Source organism: Lagopus leucura, unplaced genomic scaffold, assembly GCF_019238085.1.
Source record: "Lagopus leucura isolate 7727_CA_CO unplaced genomic scaffold, USGS_WTPT01 Super-Scaffold_806, whole genome shotgun sequence".
NCBI lineage: Eukaryota > Metazoa > Chordata > Aves > Galliformes > Phasianidae > Lagopus > Lagopus leucura.
Window position 1 is genome coordinate 5,177,000 of NW_024962260.1, and position 19,662 is coordinate 5,196,661.

At 53.4% G+C, this 19,662-nt stretch overlaps 1 protein-coding gene across 16 annotated transcripts in view; it reads right to left on the bottom strand.

Moving 5' to 3' along the window:
- NCOR2 (nuclear receptor corepressor 2) overlaps positions 1–19,662 on the bottom strand; it is a 163,922-nt gene that overhangs the window by 89,481 nt on the left and 54,779 nt on the right. For all 16 annotated transcript variants that reach the window (XM_042865994.1, XM_042866009.1, XM_042866007.1 and 13 more), the window contains exons 3-4: positions 17,571–17,698; positions 11,242–11,422 (exon numbers count right to left, since the gene is read on the bottom strand). In XM_042865994.1, the coding sequence (XP_042721928.1) occupies positions 11,242–11,422; positions 17,571–17,698 (309 nt within the window). The remainder of the gene's footprint in view (positions 1–11,241; positions 11,423–17,570; positions 17,699–19,662) is intronic.

Consider the following 19,662-nt stretch of genomic DNA (forward strand, 5'->3'; position numbering starts at 1 on the left):
GCCATGCAATTGCAGAGCCCAAAGCACAGAGCTGGGACTCACACAAGGCAAGGAGAAGCCCTTCTTCCACAACACAGAGCTGTCAGAGGAGTGGCCTGTGAGGAGCTTGGCTCACTCCAGCCCTGCAGTGGGCTCTGGGAGCAGGTTGGGTCCCAGCAGGTGGCACCGCGTGGGTCCCACTGTGGGGCTCCCTGCGAGGAGGGAACCTCTCCCCTCCAGGGCACAGTGACACAGATTCTGGGACAAGCCAGGAAAGAGCAGCAGTTTGAGCCCATCATGCAAGACTCGCTGCCTGCTGCGAAGCCTCTGCTGCCCAGGGCGGCAGGAGGAAAGCTGGGGAACCCAGCTTCAGCACAGCTGGCTGGCACAGTGCAAACCAGAGCTGTGCAAGGAGTGACCCAGGGTATCCCATGGGCAGGGCCAGATGTGCTCGCACTGCTGCTGGTTCCCTGCTCCAAACGTCCCCCAGCAATGCCAGCACTGCAGCCAGCATCGCACCCACGCTCTAAACATGCGCAGTGTGAAACGTAAAATTCTTCTTATTAACGTGAAGTCACAAGACTCTGAAACCAGCACGAGCCAGGAGAGCTGGAATAGATCTGCTGGAGGAAAGAAAGCAATTACTGCATTACTCAAGTTGATATTTTCTCAGTAATTATACCGTTTCCATGCGATTTGTTTTTATACATGGCTAACAGCTACTGTAGTTCCTGTTTATCCCCGGCCTTATTATGATGTGATTTGTATGATAACAAGGGTGGGCGAGGGGGGGCAGGCACTGCTGCAGGAAGAGAGCTGGCACTGAAGAAAACAGTGGGGCAGAGACCCAAAGAAGGAACGGCCTCCCCTGGCAGCAGCCCAGCACGTGCTCAGGGAATTCAGGGCACTGGAGAAGGAGGAGCTGCCTGCAGACAAAGTCCTCTTTTCTTTTCTTTTCTTTTTTTTTTTTTTTTTTTTTTTTTAATGTTTTGTTGTTTTTTCTTCTCTTTAAATAAATATGACTTTATGAGAAGGCGTACAAAATTCCTTTCCCCTGTAACTCAGCTGAATTCCACCGAGCCAGGGCAGAAAATATCCCAACCATTCCGAAGCTCTCACAAAAGTAGGTCAAAAAACTTCCCCAGTGTTTCAACAGCTTGAAGCAATTGAGTTGCAAAAGCAAGAACAAATGCTGGCCCTCCCTCCCCACCCCTCCAGCAGATTTTGGAGGGTGTAAAACCTCTCCAGTTGGCGTTACAGTTACATGCACTAACCAAAGCACAGTATCTGCTCTTGCAAAACTTGTCTGAGCTCAAAAAAAGCCATTCTGCAGCACGACACGTAGCAGATACTGCCTGCGGGCTGCAGGATCACAGGACCTTACAGCAGTGTGCCTTGTGCATGGAGAGGCTGCGAGGAGCAGGGCAGACCTGGAAAGCCTTGCTCTGCCAGGGCTGATCAAAGCGCAAGGCGTTGCACCAACAGATGGATGCCGTGCCTTCCATTGCTGCCTGGCATTTCCATGCCAGTGGATAATAATTGGGCTGAACTCATATGTTCCCCATCACCTCCCCGTTACAAAGAGGAGCTCATCCACCTCTCGTTAAGGAATGCCCAATGCCTCCCTTTCTCCGAGCAGCTCCACCAGCACAGCACCACGGCACTGCCCAGCTGCAGGCTGTGCCAGCTGTACCTCTACCTCTCACTGCCTCCGAGGGAAGGATGAAGTAAAGCAGCCAACACCTGCAGCTGAGGGGCTGAGCCGGGCACCCAGCAGGGGAGTGGAATACAAAGCGTGAGTCGAGGAATGCCAAGAAGAAATGCAGGGGATGATTTCAAGAAGCAGAGCTCACGCAGTCACGGGGGACAAGGTGAGGTTTGGCTCCTTGCTTTCCAAAATACAGCACCAATGCAAACTCACGCACAGGAGAAGTCCCGTGGATGAAGCCTTGCGGCAATAGGAAACTCCCATGGAAACCCAGAGCCACCCCACCTCCTGCATACACAGAGCCCGGGCCCGATGAGCACACATCAGGTTGTGAGGGCGAAGGAGCGGCAGCCCAGAGCACCACGGCACGGCAGGGAACGGAAGCACGAGGGGACGTGTGAGCCCTGGGCTGCTCCTGCAGCACCGCGGGCTGCGAAACCACCTCCACTCACACCCAGCACCCACAGCCAGGCTCACTGCCACCCTGCTTCCACAGAACCGGCTTCACAGGAACCACTCAGCAACGCCTGCCACAGACTTCCTTGGAAGCGGGAGGCGGTGACACAGCCCTGTGTGGCTGTCACCCGGAGGACAAGGCAGGGGAAGATGCACCTCCAGCTTCTTTTTGCTGCAGCAGCCACCCTCACCGCATCACCACACAGCGCAGCGCACACAGCACGCAGCCCTCGGGGTCAGCCTCATTCCCTGCAAGTGCATTCCTTCTGATGCAGTTTTGGGTTGCTGGCCCAGCCTCCTGCAAACCTGCCGTGTCCTCACCAGTCCTCAGGATGCTAAGAGAAACCCTCGAGCCCTGTACGCCACACCAGAGCTCAGCTCTTCTAAGGGCTTTGCCAAACTCCCTGCTACTACAATCCTCCACTCACCACGGATGCACATTGCTGTGCATCGCTCCTGCCAGGCAACTGCATCCTCTTAAAACTGCCCTCCAGCAGGCACTGAACAAAACACATACTGCTCACACCACCGGGCACAGCAGCTCCAGCCACAAAGCACACAGGCAACACGCTGGAAGCTCGTGCCTGCAGCATGGGGCCGGATGGTGGGCCAGGCTCGGCGTGCCCGTGCTGCCTACAGGAGCTGGGGTGCAAAGCACCGTGGCGATGGCTCTGCTCGTCCTCCTCGGTGTGCTCGGGGTGCTCCCGGATCAGAGGGCGGTGAGCCCACCAGGTGCAGCCTCCAGCCCGGGGATGGCAAACCCACGGTGCCAGCTTCTGAAAACAGCGCTTATTGAAAAGTAAAAAACCGAGGGGAAATGAAAAGACAAAAGCCCTTCTCAGCCCGGTGTTATCAAGCAGAGGAAATGAGACTTCTAAAGCTCCCATTCAGAGAGGAGTGGGGGGGAGAGAAATCCCACTCCAGACGCACTTGAGCGAACAGCTTTTGAAATGGAAATGTCGCTCTTCAGAAACATTTAAATTTCCTCCTATTGCCGGGGAGGAGGAAGGACGCAGGAGAGCGAGCAGGGACTCCTCAGCCATGCAAATTCCTGCGGGGTCCATTCAGGCAACAGAGCAGGGATTTGTCGGGGAGTTAATCAGGGCGGCACACGGCGCTGCCGTCGGGAAGCTGCCTTGACGGGCATCCGATTTAGAGAGACGGCAATGAATGAATGAAGACAGCTCTATTTAATCACCGCAAGTGAGATATACTCCAAGGCTGCCCGGCTCGTGCTCCTTTCCTCCGTTCTCCCCAGTGCAACGACCGCCCAAGCTGCCTTATTCCAGATGCAGGAGACCGGGCTGCTGAGGAGACAGAAACGTCGTCCAGAGGAGCTGCGGAGCCATCCGTGGAGGTGCCCGAGGCCACGGATGGGCCCTGGGCCGCCTGAGCTAGGGGGCACCCGGCCACCGCAGGGCTTGGGGCTGGGTCAGCTTTAAGGTCCTCTCCAACCCAACCACTCTACGTAAGATGGAAAAGGACTCTCAGGAGAGACCTCTGATGGTAACTGCAGCTCCTGAGGCGTGCTTCAGGACCGGCCTGTTTGCTGGAGCCATAGCACCCAGCCAGGCAGCCAGTGCCCCTGCAGGTATCCAGGAATGGGCTGCTCTGGTGGGCGCAGCTGCTCCTCAAACCATGCGGACTCCCTGAAGAACACCAGCAGCTGCTGCTCCCACTGCTGTGCCGAGCTCCTCTCACCACCACGCACTGCCTTTCCTTGCAGGGAGGGGTTGTTTAATGGATACTCTCCCACCACACGCCAGGGATTTCTGATCTACCACTCATTGGCCAAGTGGCAAGCTGAGCCTGCACCCCTGATCTGTAAAAATCAGCAGTTCCAACACTGCAAGAAAATTTGACTTAATGGCAATACTCCAACACTCTGTTTCCCCCTAAATCTGGTTCCACCTCAAAAGCAAGACCTTGTCACTCCCATCAGAACAGTGTGGAGCACACACACGCATGCATGCCTTTTAAGACTCAAACACACACAAACTCAACAGCCTGGGCACAGATATGGGTCACTGTGCGGACATGACCTGCAACCTTCTCCAGCTGAGATAACAAGTGAAAAAACAAGGAACTTTCTGATCAGGAATCCAAGCTGGGCTGGCTTCCATTCAGAGGTGGCTGTGCTGGGAAACTTGTGTAGGTGTGAAACAGGCTCACAGTCACTTGGATGCTTTTGGAAAAGAAGAGGTAACTATCGTGAAAATAGCCTGGGGGAGAGAAAAAGCCCTTCCCTTCACACAGCTTCTCAGGGCCGTTTAATGGAGCTTTGAGTGTCCTCACGGCTCCCCAGTGCTGCATTTGGAGCTGCAGCACTGCCAGCCCGGCTCCGCACGTCCCCAGCAGCTGCCCTATCCATCACGGCCGCTCGCTGCTGTGCCTGGTGCCAGATTGTTCTAATAATTGTGCTGACACGTGGAAGGGCTGCCTCGACACCGCCTGCTTGTCTGAGCAGCCATTTCCTGCCTGCTTTCCATCTGAGCCCGGCTGGGGCTGCAGAACCGTGGCCCCCCCAGGATGACACCAGCAGCAGGGCAGCAAGGCTGGGGAAGCGTGCTTGGGTGCTGTGCCAGCCCCACGAGCTCGATGTGCCCAGAAAAACGTGCAAAGAAAACCTGTCAAAGACGCTTCTGGCTGTATTTGGAGGAATTTTTTTTTTTTGCAGGTAGAGATGGTCTCAGGGTTTAACAACCAGCAGGTCTTGAGCATCAGAAGACCGTGATCACAGAAAGACCAACCAGAAGAAGAACAAATGCGGGACCAAACCGCCCTGGAGGACATGGGAGCAGAACCTTTTCCAGCTGTAGCTGCTGCACAAGCTGTCCAAACTGCAAGCCCCAGCCTAGGCCCAGTCTGCAGAACAGCACGAAGCACCTCTGCCCTTCCAGGCCAGGACGTTAAAGAAAAAACCCAATATCTCAGCTCCCATAGCAAGAATGAGCCCACAGTGAATTTGTTATTATCTGTTAGCAAAGCACCAGCTTCCCACCAAGGCTGGAATTTCCATCTTGGTTTGGCAGGCACAGGCCTATGAAATGATTACTGTGTTTACTTTTCCTTTGCTAACTATAAAATCCCATTCCACCGCCCTGCCAAGAATGACTGAAGCTAATAAAATTCAGGCATTTGGAAGAAAGCAATAACAAACCTCCCTTTTGGGGCTTCATGATGAAATTTCCCCACTCCAATCAGAGATTATGCTGTATTCATGCACACTGGTGGTGTCTCCAAGTGCACCCAGATCAGCTCAAATCAATATTTAGCTTCGCTCGAGACTGTGAGCCTTTCTTTGCCTGGATCACTGATAGCACAGCTGTAAGAAGCCTTTGAAAACACAGCTTACAAGTGTATGGTGGCATATATGTGTGTATGCATATATTATATACATAAAAATGCAGGTCTTTCAATTAAACTGTGGAAAGCATATATGCACAAAACATTTATGAATGTATAATCTATATACCCCCTTCCAAATATACTGAAAGCCATTATCAGAATACACAATATATTTACATACACAAACCTGCATAGTCTCCTGTAGCTTTTGGTGTCAGAAAGGCTCAGAGCCCTGCACGCACCTCTGCTGGCCGTGCTGCTGGGGGCTGTGTGCCCCACGTCACACCCGGATGGCTGGCAGGAGATAAAACAGCACAGACCTGAAAGACAGGCTGAAATCAAAGCCTGTGCTCGCCCTGCTCCGTAACCCTGTGGCACGGCTGCTCTGCCCAGGCTGTTTCTCGGGCTGTGCTGGGAATGCCACCCCAGGAAGCCCAGACAGCAGCTGGCAGCCCCCACCAGCATGCAGGCTCGCAGAAGTGGGGCTGCATGCTCACGTAGACAGAAGGATGCTCAGGCAACACTGACCAGAGAAGATACTAATGCAATAAAGGAGATGCCCTGGGTCGTTTCCAGTGTTAATTTCTGCCATACCCTCACCAGATCCCAAAGGAGGATGGAGCACAGTGTCCTGCCCCACACCAGCTCACTGTGGGTAACAGCACGCTTCCAAGGGCAGAGAGAACAGACTCCACTGCATTCCCACTCTTTATCCTCTAGGAGGAAGGTGCCAAGAATTAGAATTACATTTTTTGAGAGCGGCAGAACAAGCCAAGGGCCTGTCAGCTTGTCCTAGAACAACCCCTCTGCGTGCAGCCAGCATTCCTGCTGCACGCAAGTGTCCATCAGCACGGAGCTGCAGCCCACTTTGTCATGCAGTGAGCCAGAAACCTCTGATGTGCTCTGCCTCAAACACAGCCAAGGAAATGTTGCATTTAAACAGCGGGTTTGGGTCCAGAAAGAGGGGAGATTTTCAGAAAGTGATCGCAACAGGGCCCCTTGGCACCCACTTGGTGCTGAGGATGCTGTTGGGAGATGGGGCTCTGCAATGCAAGGAGGTAAAGCTCCCCAAGTTCCAGCAAGGGCTGCTGCCACGTTCGGTGCTATGACAGCTCCCACACCACAGCTGAAAGCAGCAGCTTCCCTGCCAAACCCAGCCCCAGAGTCACTCCCACACCCCCAGCCCCGTCGACAGCACTGCGCAGTGCCGGCACGGCGCGAGGATGAGAGTGCCCTCCTCCTCACACACAGCACTCAGCTGATCAGTGTCACAACTTTTGGTGCATGAGTCACTGCTGTGGATTTACAGCATTTCATAACGATGGAAAAGTACAGCAGCACAGATGTGCTGTGTTGTACACTCATGAAGGCTGCCCCGGGCACCTTTCGAACCCGTCGCCCCATGCTGGACCCCCAGTGAGGGGGACAGAGGGAGCCCAGGATGTTCTGCAATAGCTGCAGTGCTGGTGAGCTGGCAGTAACCTTCTGTCACCTTGCTGTCTGCACACACTGGGCAGAACACACAGAAATGGGAAGCAGTGCACGCCCCATCCTGCAGCACTGCTCCAGGTCTAACAGCACCCAACTCCCTGCCAGTGGGCCACAAGTGAAGGAGCCCAAATCAGATCTGGGCAGCACAGAAACCCTGCCTCTCCTTTCCAGGAAATAACAGCAGAGCACATAGCAATCCGTGCTGTTCAAGAAAGAATGGGCTTCAAAAGCATTTCACTCAGTAACAGATGTACAAACACTTCAAAGACAGAAAAGGATAACCGCCGTGGAGCTGTGCAGCACTGCCCTGCTGCAAGCACACTGCTGGCTTTGGTTCTCCAGCCATCAGAACTGAAAAATCAAACACTGTCAGCTGCAGGGTCAGAGCTCCCTGCCTGCAGCACCCTGCCCTGCAGCCTGGCAGCTCTGCCCTTCAAAGCAGAGCAGTACCAGGCTATGCAGGAGGCAGCACAGCGAGCAGGGGCTGCCACGTGCTGCCCTGGTGGAAAATGGTGAGATGGAGCGAGGGGAAAGCAGGGCAGAAAGGAACCCAGCCAGAAACATTTGCAGTGTGACAGTGGGAACAATGCAAATATTTCAGCATTTAAATATGTTTGGAATAACAGAGAATGCCAACATCTCCCTCATCTTCCCAGAAATAGCCTTGAATCACTGCTGTCCTAACGCAGTCCTCCCCCACTCCATGGGATCCTTCCCACAGTTGGATTTGTATCAGCTGACAGTGTGAGCAACAGCGTGGTAGGGGTGAGGGGGGGGACAAACTGAACACATTGCAGTGGGATCCTTTGCTGCTCCATGTGCTGCTAATGGGTGCCCATCCACCAGCCCTGGAAGCACACAGCAGGGGCCAAGTGCTTGGAGCTCACGGCATCACTGTCACCCAGACACTCAGTAAATGGCCATAAGTGCGGGGAGGCAATGGCACCCAGCACAGCTCCATCCCAGGGGGGCCCGTGCCACTCCTGGCCACACTCAGCAGGTTTGGGAGCTGCTCCCACACATCCTGCCGGAGTGCCGCGGCTCTCCGAGTTCAAAGCACTGCTGCTTCCACCCCCTCGCTCCCTTCCCCCTGTGCTGGATTACTCAATTAGAGATTATGCGTTTGCCAGTTCCCTCGTAGCCAACTGGGGCCTCTGCCAAGGTCAACACGAGTTCCAGCCAGTTTCATTAATAACTGTGAGACCAGCCCACTGGAAACTCTGAGAGGTTAATCCCAGCAACAGATCAATGTTCCCATAACAAAGCCATGCAGAAAACCACGGAGCTGAGAGAGCAGGCTGGTGATTTACCAGCTCTGCACTGGGATTGGGGCGCTTCCCTTGCTCACAAATAGGATCCCAGCTGATGATGCCCCATCCCCAGGCCACCCCTCACCAGCAGGGAGAGGGGACAGGGCTCCCCAAGGCCCCTCCAGCTCTTTGGGGTGCTGCCAGGCTGCTCAGGGCTGCCCAGGAGCCCTCTCACCTCCCTGCCTGTTCTCCAGGAGTTTGGTGTACATCAGGCTCTGGAACAGGCAGCTGGTGTGAAATTTGGCATGCGTGGTGCTGGCTTCAATGCATCATTAAAAATGCATTTTAAACGTGTTAATTCATCCTTTTTCAATTAATGGCTTTTAAAGCTGCATTAATGTGCATCAAAGCATAGTGCCCTTTGCCCTAATTTCTGCTTTGCTGCATATATTTCCTGGCCTTAGTGCTGCCTTTCCCCAGAGTCCCACCTTCTCCTTTCAGATCCCAGCTTTTCGTTCACAGCACAAAAACATTCACCCAGAAAGGGAAGAAATTAAAACCCTTCAACAATGCAAAGCAGAGTCCAAGCACTCACACTGTTAACTCCTTTACAAAAGAGGGAAGTGGCATTGTCCCTGTTACCGACGGGGAAATCTCAGACACAGAAAGGGGAAGAGACTTACCGGTGGCCAGCGGCTTGCTGGGGCAGATGGCAGTGAGGTTCAGGTTTCCTGAGCCCACCCCGGCCCCACAGCAGGGTTGTGGGGCTCCTGCAGCACCATCCCACTGGAGCAATGGGCTGGACTGCAGCAGCCAGCCCCTGCAAGGGGACTAAATGCAGATCACGACTGACTCACATCCTATAGGGAGAGTAGCAAACCACATCTGTGGTGGAAAAGCAGTCTCAGAAGTGGGAAGACCAAGTGGAAGCACAAGGGGAATAAGAAGAGCTGGAAGGGAAGGGGGGGTAGCAGGACCGAGGTCCAGCTCTGCAGCAGGTGCTGGGTGGCCAGGGATCACACAGACACATGACAGGCCTGCTGTGCTGCTCTGATCTGCTGAAGGACCACGGCTTTCCCCATCCGACACCAAACCCACCAAGGGCCCTGGGAAGCAGCTCCAGCACCTCCACTACAAGCATGCTTGGCAAATCCCCATCACAGCCGCTCCTCCAGCGGGTCCCACACACACATCACAATGATAGGGAAAGCAGGCCCACTTCAGTTCTGCCTGCTGTTCTTGGCCAGCTCAGGGGAGCACCTTCTCAGAGGCACTGTCAGCCTGGATGGAGGGCACCAGGACGTTTTGTCCCCTAAGCTCTCCTGAGCCCAGCCAGCAGTAGGAGCTGCACACTCTGTGCCCTGCAGCAATGTGACAGCCACCCTGCGTGGGGGAGAGATGCTTGAGTGGAGAAAACAGGTAGGAAAACAGCCTTCTGTTTCCCAGCCTGAAGAGAATTGATCAAGGGTATGAGCAATATGAGGTTCATATAAAAAGTTAATCTTTTGCTGGCAGACATGGCTGGAAAGCTGCTGCTTTTGTAAGGAACGCTTCCCCAACACATCTGCTTTCTGTAGCCACAAAGAGCTGAGCTAGTAAGAGCTGGTGCCTTTGCATTGCTTACTAATCTTCACTTGAAGTGAGGCTGCTGTGATCCAGAATGGGGCACAGGGCCCCCAGCTCAATCCCCTGCTTGAGAAAAATGGATAAAAACCATATAAGATCCACTTCTTTCCTGGGAGCGTTAATGGGAAAAGCTCCACAGTCTGTTACCAGGACTTGCCACAATCTGTAAAGCCATCAGGAAGAACAGCACACACAGTACCTCAGCCAGCCCTGCCCAGGAACAACCCAGCCAACCCAGCCCACTCAGGTGCTCCCCAGCCATTTTTCTCTCCTTCCAGACTGCGACATTACAAATGGCTCCACTAAAAGCATAATCTTGTCCTGCTGAATGGTATACATCTCAGCTTTCTCTCTCTCTCTTTCATTAACAAATGTTTTAAGCCCCATAAAATGCGATGTAATTCTTGGAAATGTGTCACAGACCAAGAAGCAAATGCAGCCCCTAACTCAGCGACTAATGCCTCAAGAGTGGCTTTGCCTATTAGAAACAAATAGCTGAGACAATGCGTGGTTTTCCGGCAAGAAGCAGAACAGAACTGCTGATGGAAACAATGTGCAGACAGAAAAGCTGTCCTGGTTTCCTCACGTCTTTGGAGAGAAAACATCTTTGGTTTCATGGCTAACAGTTTCTTTTCCCCACAGACACCTGGGCCAGCACCCACAGGGATCACTCTGTGTCCAGAGCCCCCACACTGCAGGGTCCCTGCTGCTCCTCACAACCTCACAACTTCCAGCTCTGGCCAGGCCTCTCCTGGAACCCCATCCACCCAAACCGCCCTCATCTGCCCCATTTCAAGTTAAATGTTCCTCTCCCCCATGACAGTCAGCGGGATCTCATGCAAGCTCCACCAGGAATAAAACCAAGCTCACGCTGAAGTCAAGCACTATCCATCCCAGTAGAGCTCAATCCGAGCAGGCACACAAGCAAGGGGCTGTTCTTTGTAATATTTATCACGCAGCAGAGGAGGTAATTGCAAGTAAACAATCTGCTCTGTTCCAGGAGACTAAGGCAAGGGAGGCTTTCCTGGGGAAGATTATATTAGGAACCACCAGCAGCCAATTCCAGCCCTTCAAACACCAGTATTAAATAAGGAGATGTGATAAATAAGAAAGGTCAAGTAAAAATCAAATTACGGCACAGTATCCACAAAAGCCAGACACAACCAACCCTAGCCCAGCCCACAGGAACTTCCCAAATGCTCCTGCGCAGCAAACAGCCAGTAAATACAAGTCCATAAAGACAAGCCCATGACTTGAACAGTTTAGGAGAAAACCCTACACCCTTTTCTAGAAGTCGCCCCATCTCAGTGCGTGCCACCCAACAACACCACACACTGTGTGACAGGCAGCTCTGCACAAAGGGACGCGGGTCGCAGCGCTCACCTTGGGCAGCTCCTCGCCGCCCGCCTGCTGGCCCTGGCTCAGGAGGGGCGAGTGCCGCAGCAGCGGGTCCTGCAGCAGGTCCAGGCGCGGCCGCTTCGTTTCGATGAACTCCAAATCCGATGGCTTGGTCAGGTCAGAGAGATAGGAATGAGCCTCGGTCCTCAGGTGCAGCTCCTGAGATCTGTGGACAAAGAAAGGAGACCTTAGGGAACAAGCTGGCTCTGCTCCCCCTGCTCCGAGACTGCGGGCAGGACGCTGGGCTCCTATGGAGAAAGCACAGCTCCAGCTTGCACATCTCAGCCTGCACCGACCCAGGGCACTCTGCCTCTCTTGTACACCAGCCTGAGATCTCTTCACCTGTTACATACGTAGCAGTTGGTAATACTTGGAAATTGGCTTTGCTTTCTTTAAGCAAGTATAAAATTTTTTGCAGCTCTATTTTTCCTAGCAGGAATCTACTCTGGGAATTGTAAAAGGTTCCTACAAAAACACACTCAATCTTTTACTATGCCCAAAGATCAGCTTTGTTGCAGCAGCTCCAAAGGTGTTTTTAACACTTCAGGCAGATGTGTCTCTTAAAAATTATAACAAAACACAAGAGATTCAAAGCTAGGAAAAAACATGGCTTTTTTTTTTTTTTTTTTTTTTCCCTTTAAGCAAGATTGTTTGAGTTCTCTTGAGCTAGGCAGCACAGTGCAACACACCTTCAGCAGCAACAAAGGGAGCAGGCTGGAAGCTGCTCACGGGGATGGGGGAAAGCAAACACATTGCAGGCATGCCAAGAGCAAGCACCAAGGGCAGGGGGCTGTGCGGTGTGCCCCTCCAACCTGGGGCTGCTGATGGCCATGCTCACCTTGCTAACTCAGCTTCTGGAAGCACAGCAGGAAGGGACGGGCCCAGAGCCCTCTGAAGGCAATGGGAGCCCTTCCAGCAGCTCTAACAGCCCTGGACTGCATCCAAGAGAGGGAAGTGCTGGGTGGAAATCACCTTCCCCGCAGCGTGACCCAAGCCCAGCTCTGTGCAAGTGAGCCACAGCTTCTCCCTCACCCTCCTCCCCCCCCTTTTTTTTTTTTTCCCTTCTGTATTTTCATGTTTTTGATTTAAACCTCAGCACCAGACCCAAAACACACAGGCCAGGGCAGCGAGCTGTTTGGAGCAGGACAGCCCTTTGGTGTGGCCCCAAAGCACAGCTCACCCGCACACACTTTGCACTGATCCATGCACAGCAGCCCAGGCACTGCATGCACTTCCCAGCAGCCTGTCCAGCCCCTCCTGCACAGCCAGCCACAATCGGCAACTGTTGAGCTGGGCAGGTGTTAAAATATTCCAACACCCAAGGCTTTCTGTAGCACAGCAATTAAAAATCTGATGTGTTTATTCTCACTTCTTCCTTTTTTTTTTTTAAAGGCTGTGTTACCCAGAAGCTGCTAATTGCTGCAGAGTGCTGTGCTTGTGAGGACCACACTCAGAAAGCGCCGTTTGTAATGTAAGAGCAGCACGCAGCTTTGCTGAGGCAGTTTCTTACGGAGAGGCAGGGGCCACGCTGGGGAAAGCAGCTGCGATGCTACAGGGTGCTATTCTATGTCTATTTCCATTTCCACATCCATGGGAACTGCCATTGACTCGGTGCCCTGGAATTTCCAGCCGCTCCCGGGATGACTCTGCCCAGCACCGCCCCACGCCAACAGCAGCGCTGTGCTCACAGCCATCACACCTCCCCCCTGCACCCACACCTGCACTCAGCTCCTCACAACAGCCTTTTATATTGCCACGACGTTGCTATCGGCGCGGGAGGAGCAGTGTCTGCAAACCCTCCTGTTACACCGAGCGTGGGCTTTCGCTGCACTTTCCAAGCAGTTCCCATCCGGCTGCTTTATTCCAGAGATTCCTACTTTGCTGAAGGGTAAAGGTGTTACTCAACGACATGGGAAACCCCCTGGAGTCCCTGTCATGAGCACAGCACTGCACATAGCTGGGGGGGAGGGCGGGGGGAGCAGGTCTGAGACCAGAAGACCGAGATGACCCAAGATCAGATCTTTGGTTTACTGCTGAGCTACACCATTAATTGCACGCTGCCAGCTGCATTCCTCACACACCACAGCCCTTTCCCCAGCGGTACAGATGGCTGGAAGCTCCTGCACTTGCTGAGCATTGAGACCTGGTACAACCTTGCCTGCTACATCATACATAGCACCTGAGCACAAATAGGGCTAAAAAGAGCTGGCTGGTCGCTGGGTACAAGGGAAGCTGAGAGCATTCATCTCCTAGGAGGGAGGCACCAACCAGATGCCCCGAACTGCCCTCAAGGAGTTTGCAGGAGCAGCCTTGATGAGATCTACCTGGATCTTACCTTTATCTTCCTAACTCTGCACAAGTGAAATCAGAGAGAAATGGGCAAGTACAAACTCCACCTGAGGTCAAAAAGGAACCTCCCAGCCCCCAGCCCAACTGAGGATCACTCCTGTCCTCAAACAAGGAGGGCACCTTCCCAGCAAGAAGACACTTGGAGCTTTGCTTCTGCTCACAAATACTGCTCCCCATTCCATGGGGACAAACACGGGCAGGTGGGGAGCTGGCCTGCGCCGACTGCTGGAATGAGAAGCGAGGTAAGTGACAGCCTTACTGCAGCTGTTTATTTCCTCTGGCTGAGATGCTGGCCATGCATGTTAACATGGATATTCTGCCTTTATCCAGAACGAGATGAGTAGGAAATGGTCTCCAAACATAAGTAAATATATATACATCTCCAGCCCTCACAGGTATAGACAGACAAGAAAATGAGTGAGTACCACAGAAAACCACCAGTGCTGATGTGAATTTTTTATAGTCAGTGCCAAGATTTGCAATAGGTTTCAGCAACCTCTTTACAGCCAATGTTATCCAGAGCAGGAGACTGGGCAAATTGAGACCTGTTAAAGAGAGAATCCAGAGGGCTTGTGGGAGCAAACTGCCACCAGGGCAGCTAAAAAACACAGGCTGGGCCAGCCCGTACATTCCCTCTTCACACAGTTGGAGAAGGAGTGAGCAGCCCGTCTGTCCGGGTGGAGCAGCTGGGTGCCCTCATCCTCCAGCAGCAGGGCTGTGCCAGCAGGTCCCAGCATCTCCACGAGCTCCTGACCTTGCTCTCCAAACCCAGAGCCTCGCTGGAGAATCCTCCTGGCAGCACTGGGTTGCTGGAGTACTCGCTGGCTCAATGTCTCCAGGGACAGCCCGTGCTGGCCAGGCTGCTGCATGCATCATGAGATCACCTGCCCTCCCAATGGAACTCCAGTCCAGAATCAGGCGTGGGAAAGTTGCTCCATTCGCTGTTATCCCTCCATCAGCAGCAACGCAGAGCCCAGGTGCTCCACGGGGCACACTGACCTGTTCCACCTGCTGCCTCCACATCTCCTCGCTCATCCATGGAGCAGCGGGTGCTCAGGCCACGGACTGTGTGCCCACACACCACAGCTGCCCTTTGCAGCCCATATTTTCCCACGTTCATTTAAGGAGGACAAAAAACAAATAATCCACCTCCTGCATCGCCATTTCGAGTGGGAAAAGACACGAAGCTCTGCAGTCGCAGGGGATTTCAGCCTCACTGCTGAGAAAAGGGTCACCTTTAAGGAGGGAAACTTTAATTAAAGACCATAAATAAGAGGCGCTCGGTCGCACAGCTCGCTCTGGAACAGTTGGTGCCATTTGGCCCGACACAGATGAGGGCTGAGAAGTGCCCATTATTTCCAGCGGCCCCGCACTGGGCTCCCACAGCTCCCTGTGCTCCACAGCCAGAGGATTAATCACGTCCAACGAGCGCAGTAATCAGGCCTGCTCTCATGCTGTACTGCACACGGCTATCTCGGATGGCTGCAGAGACATGGCAGCTGCTCAGCGTATCCAAAATACCACACTTCAGAGGAACGCTGGGAAACTCTGCAAAGTGCTTACGACTGCTAAGCAGCACGGCTCCGAATAAAGGGCACGGTCTCATGAACTGGTAAGGCAATCTCCTCTGAAAACAGTGACTCATCTCGTTCTGGATAAAGGCAGAATATCTGTGTTAATATGCATATCGCATCTTGCTGGTGAAGCCATCATCCACCCCAGCATTCCTGCTTTAATATGGAATTTTGCTCCAGAGGAGTCTGGTTCTTGGATTTGTCAGCTCCCTCACCCACCTGCCATTTAGTGCTCACCTCAGTTCTTCTCATTTCCTTTGCAGATCAAGATACATGCAGAAGAGAAAAACCCTACTCCTTGTCATCCTGCCAGCACATTCCCTGCAGGCGTTGCCAGTACGATGTGTACCAACAGCAGACCCTGAAGCACTTCTCCTTGCTCCTGCAGCCCTGCTGGCAGCGCCGGCTGAACAAGCTGAGGGGAAGTCCGCGGGTCCTTCCAAGAAAAAGCCTGCTACCAAAGAGCCATCAAAGCAAGCAGCACGTCCCTGCAGGGAAACGCGGGGCCAACTTTCCCTATAGCAACATGTTCGGAATGCTTCAAGTTTTCCTTCCTTCTCTCAAGCCAGAATTGCTACAGATGGAGTTCTGCCCATCCACTGCGGGGTGGTGATGGCTCAAAGCCGATCCACTTGGGATACACCCAAACCTGGGACCACCTCAGCCTCATTTCTTCCAGCAGGTTGGAAGGGTTCCCCCCAGTTCACACCTGCTTCAAGGAGGGAAGCAGAAAAGCAGTCTGGAAATCCATAACCTGACACCCACCAGCTGGTGCCAGGCAGGGACTGCAGTGCTGGGGTGGGATGAGACTCCTGCTTGCAGACAGCACGCCCCGGGCCCCTCTGCAGACATTATTTGTTTGCCATTGCTCCCTCCTCCAGCCCTTGTGCTGAGAGCCAGCTGCCTCAGCTCAAACCCAGCAGCCCCAGTGCAGGAACGGAGCCAAAGTGCTTACAGATGCTCCTGGCATCAGTCTGTCAAGGGGACTCAGCTGCTTCCACTCTCTCCCTGGGCCAGAATCAGCACTGGGTTTGAGGGTTGAATGCCAATTCCCAACCCGACCTGCTCCGGGAGCTGCAGGGCCTTGTAGCTCTCGAGTGAGCAACTACACACCCAAAGAGCCCATTTACAGCACAGCAGGCTCTGGTTTGGGCCAGATCCTCATGCCACAATGACAGAAAAGCAAAGTCTGGGGGAGACCTTTTAACATGGAGCACTTAAAGATACAGAGAAACAGGAGCTGGGATGAGCACCTCCCCGACCCCAACTCCACTTAGTTTGAGTCCTGGAGTTCTATTCATTTACCCTCATTCACTTGATTGTCAGCTCAAAAGTAAGTTCGGAGATTCGGGCTGGGCAAAGCCAGCAGAGCTCATCCAGGAGGGCAGAGCTTTAGAGGTTGTGCTTTGTCCCCAGGTTACCACAGGGCTGCTTTTTTTTTTTTTTCTTTCTGCTGAGCACCAAGCTGAATCCACCCAACCAGACACAGAGTGCTGGCTGCATTTCCAACCAAATACCCAGGGCTCCAGTTGCTCTGTGCCCTTCAGCAACCACCACCCTGAGCTCTTTCTCCTCTCCCCTAACAATTACAGTTTCAGAGAAGCAGACTCATTTCTGGCTGGCCACAAGCAGCGGCTCAGTGACTCTGCACTACTTGTATTCTTAGCCTAAGGAACAAGCATCAAAAAGACCCACTTTGCATACATCTACCGCTGCAAGGTTATTTCACTTCCAGGCAATTTTTTTTTTTCTTTTTTTTTTTTTTTTCAGAACCACTAAAGCATCAAATGCAGAAGAGAAACTGTGAGAGAGCAGCATTTTGTGATGAAACAGAGCCACAGCGACGGCCTTTACAACAGAGCAGCTCTTGCGGGTCATGCAGCTGCAGCCCCACAGCACCCATCTGAGCGGCACCCGAACACGGCAGCCTCAGGCAAGAGGCAACTGAAATCATCACTGGTGACACCAGGAGAGCCACAAGGGCAGAGAGAGAAAGCACAGCACCTCGGGGAAAGTCATGAGAGGAGCACAGAAAGAGAAACAATAACAGAGAGAGTGCAGAGGAAGAGCAACCCGAGAGGAAGTGGGGAAGAATAGTGGCAGTGAGCTATTTGCACTCCTCCCATCAGCACAGGCAGTCACTCGCCTAAACCAGCAATGCAGCTTCATAAATAGAGGGGTGTGCTTGATTTTTAGCACATCTATGAAACTTGTGACAGCACAAGAGAAGAAACCAGAAGGTGTTGCTTGCATTAGCTAAGGTACAATCGGTAGCAATACCCAACATCACGCAGCGCAGGTTGTGCAGAGCTCCACCGCACACCCCAGCGCTGTGCGAACACTCGCTGCCGTAGCTGGGAGCCCCCCAGCCCCAGGAGCAGCCCGAGGTACCTTTCATTGCCTGGCTGGAACTCGGAGAGCAGGGACGGCCTCCTCCGCTGCGGCTGCATGATGGACGCGGGCGGGAGGTGCGAAGCGTAGTCCCTGGAATGGTGCTGGTACTCCAGCAGTGCGACGTCCTGTGGAAACACACACAGCTCGTTAGGCTGATGGCAGCTTTCAGGAACGCAGTGAGCCCCAACAGCTCAGAGCAGACTGTGCCAACGCTCTTCCTCTGAAGCTGAGTGCTTCCCCCCAGCCCTGCAGGAGCACAGCCCCCTGGCCCAGGCTGCTCGTGAGGCACACGGGCTTCTGGCACCCACGCTGGACTGGTGATGGCTTCAGAGCCAGGTGAGAGAACATGAAACGTCACAGGATGCTTTCAGCTTCAGTAACCCACACTGTGGCATAGAGAGAGAAATGAAGAAGAGAGGAAGGATCAAAAACGTTGTTCCTTTAAACACAGCTCCCCTGGGCACAGCTGAAGGGGCTCAGAAGGATAGTATGCTACTTATTATGTGCACGTCCCTTTTGTTCCTTGACCCTTGGAGAGTACAGAACAGTATGTTCCCGATTTTAATTAAATAAGAAGCCCTCCTGCTCTGTGCCACAGACCGATTCCAGCAACAGCATTTCAGCACCTATGTTTCAATCGCTCTTTTTTTATTTGCAGATAGATACTTGACCAGAAAAGAAGACTAATCATCTAATTAACTGAGACCTTCAGCAGTGGCACACAAAGCCCTGCCACAGAATATCCGTGGTAACACCGACGCTTATTTACATTAGAACCAATCCCACCTGGGAGTCTATTTCAAACATCCCTCACTCAGAACAACACCAAACAAAAGCTCGGACTGCCTCACAAAGAAAAAGAAATGTCAGGGTCAAAAACAACAGCAACAAAAAAAACCAAAGCCAACCACCACCCACCAAATATAACGCCAAGTACTTGCAGCTGGGAGGGGAAAACCTCTCAGCCTGAACAGCTGCACGGGTGTTATTTGATCAGATGTAACCAGGGCTGATAAACCCCAGTGCGCAGCAAAGAGCCTCAGCACGGGGAGGGGCAGGCACAGAGCAGATTTTGGAGCTGATGCTGCACCAACCTGCACCTTCCCTTTGTGGAAATCCAGGGAGAAAAACCAGTTCTCAGCACTCAGTACAGGGAAGCCAACAAAACCAGACCTCTGCCCCAGTCCTGCCCCTCTCTCACAGGAGCTGCAAAGGTCAAACACACATGGAGGAGGAAGGGGAATGGTGGTTCTGTAAGGCGCATCAGGAGATGAAAGCTGGGGATCAGGTTCATCTTTTCCAACACGCAGCAGCTGTGTGCTGCCACTGCCCTTCTGCTCTGACAGATCACGGGAAAGGGCAGGAAGCAAGGAAAGCAAACTCAGGAACCTAGGGCCCCTGCAGCCCCTGGCACCTCTGGGGCAGCTTTGGGGAAGGCTCCATCTACTCATCTAGCAGGGACGTTCTAGCCCTGCCATACATGCAGGCCTTAGGAGAAGAAGGCCCCACACGTGGAGCCCTGTGGGACCGTGGGTCAGAGCATACCATGATGCCACACCAGCAGGAGAAGCACAGGCACCAAGGGAATGCGACCTCATGGCCTGGCCAGGCAGAGCCGCTGCCTACAACATGCTTCTCCTATTCACACTCATCCTGTCTTTTTAAACAAAACCAAACCCTGAGCAATACAGCACCTGCCATCGGTGTACTACACGGTGTACAGCTGGGAAGGCACACCAGCAGGCCTACAGCCAGGGCACTCACCTGCTGTGGGTGTACAAACGAGAATTACCTGTCCGGGTGACTGGAAGGCTGTGCCCTTGAGAGGAAAAAAGGAAAAAAGGGCTCCTGAGTGTCCCAACAGCCCTGCCTTCCCCCTCCCCTTGCCCATACAAGCCTTGCCTTCTCCTCCAACACCCTCCAAAAAACAGCTCCTGGAGCTCAGAGTTTCCTGGCACAGCCAGAAGCAGCAGGTGAGGCTCGACCTTGGGGCCAGGACTGCATCCCCACACAGGGCACCGCTGCCTGACTGCTCCGCTTTGCTCACATCAGCACATCCCCACTCAGGGCACCGCTGTCTGACTGCTCC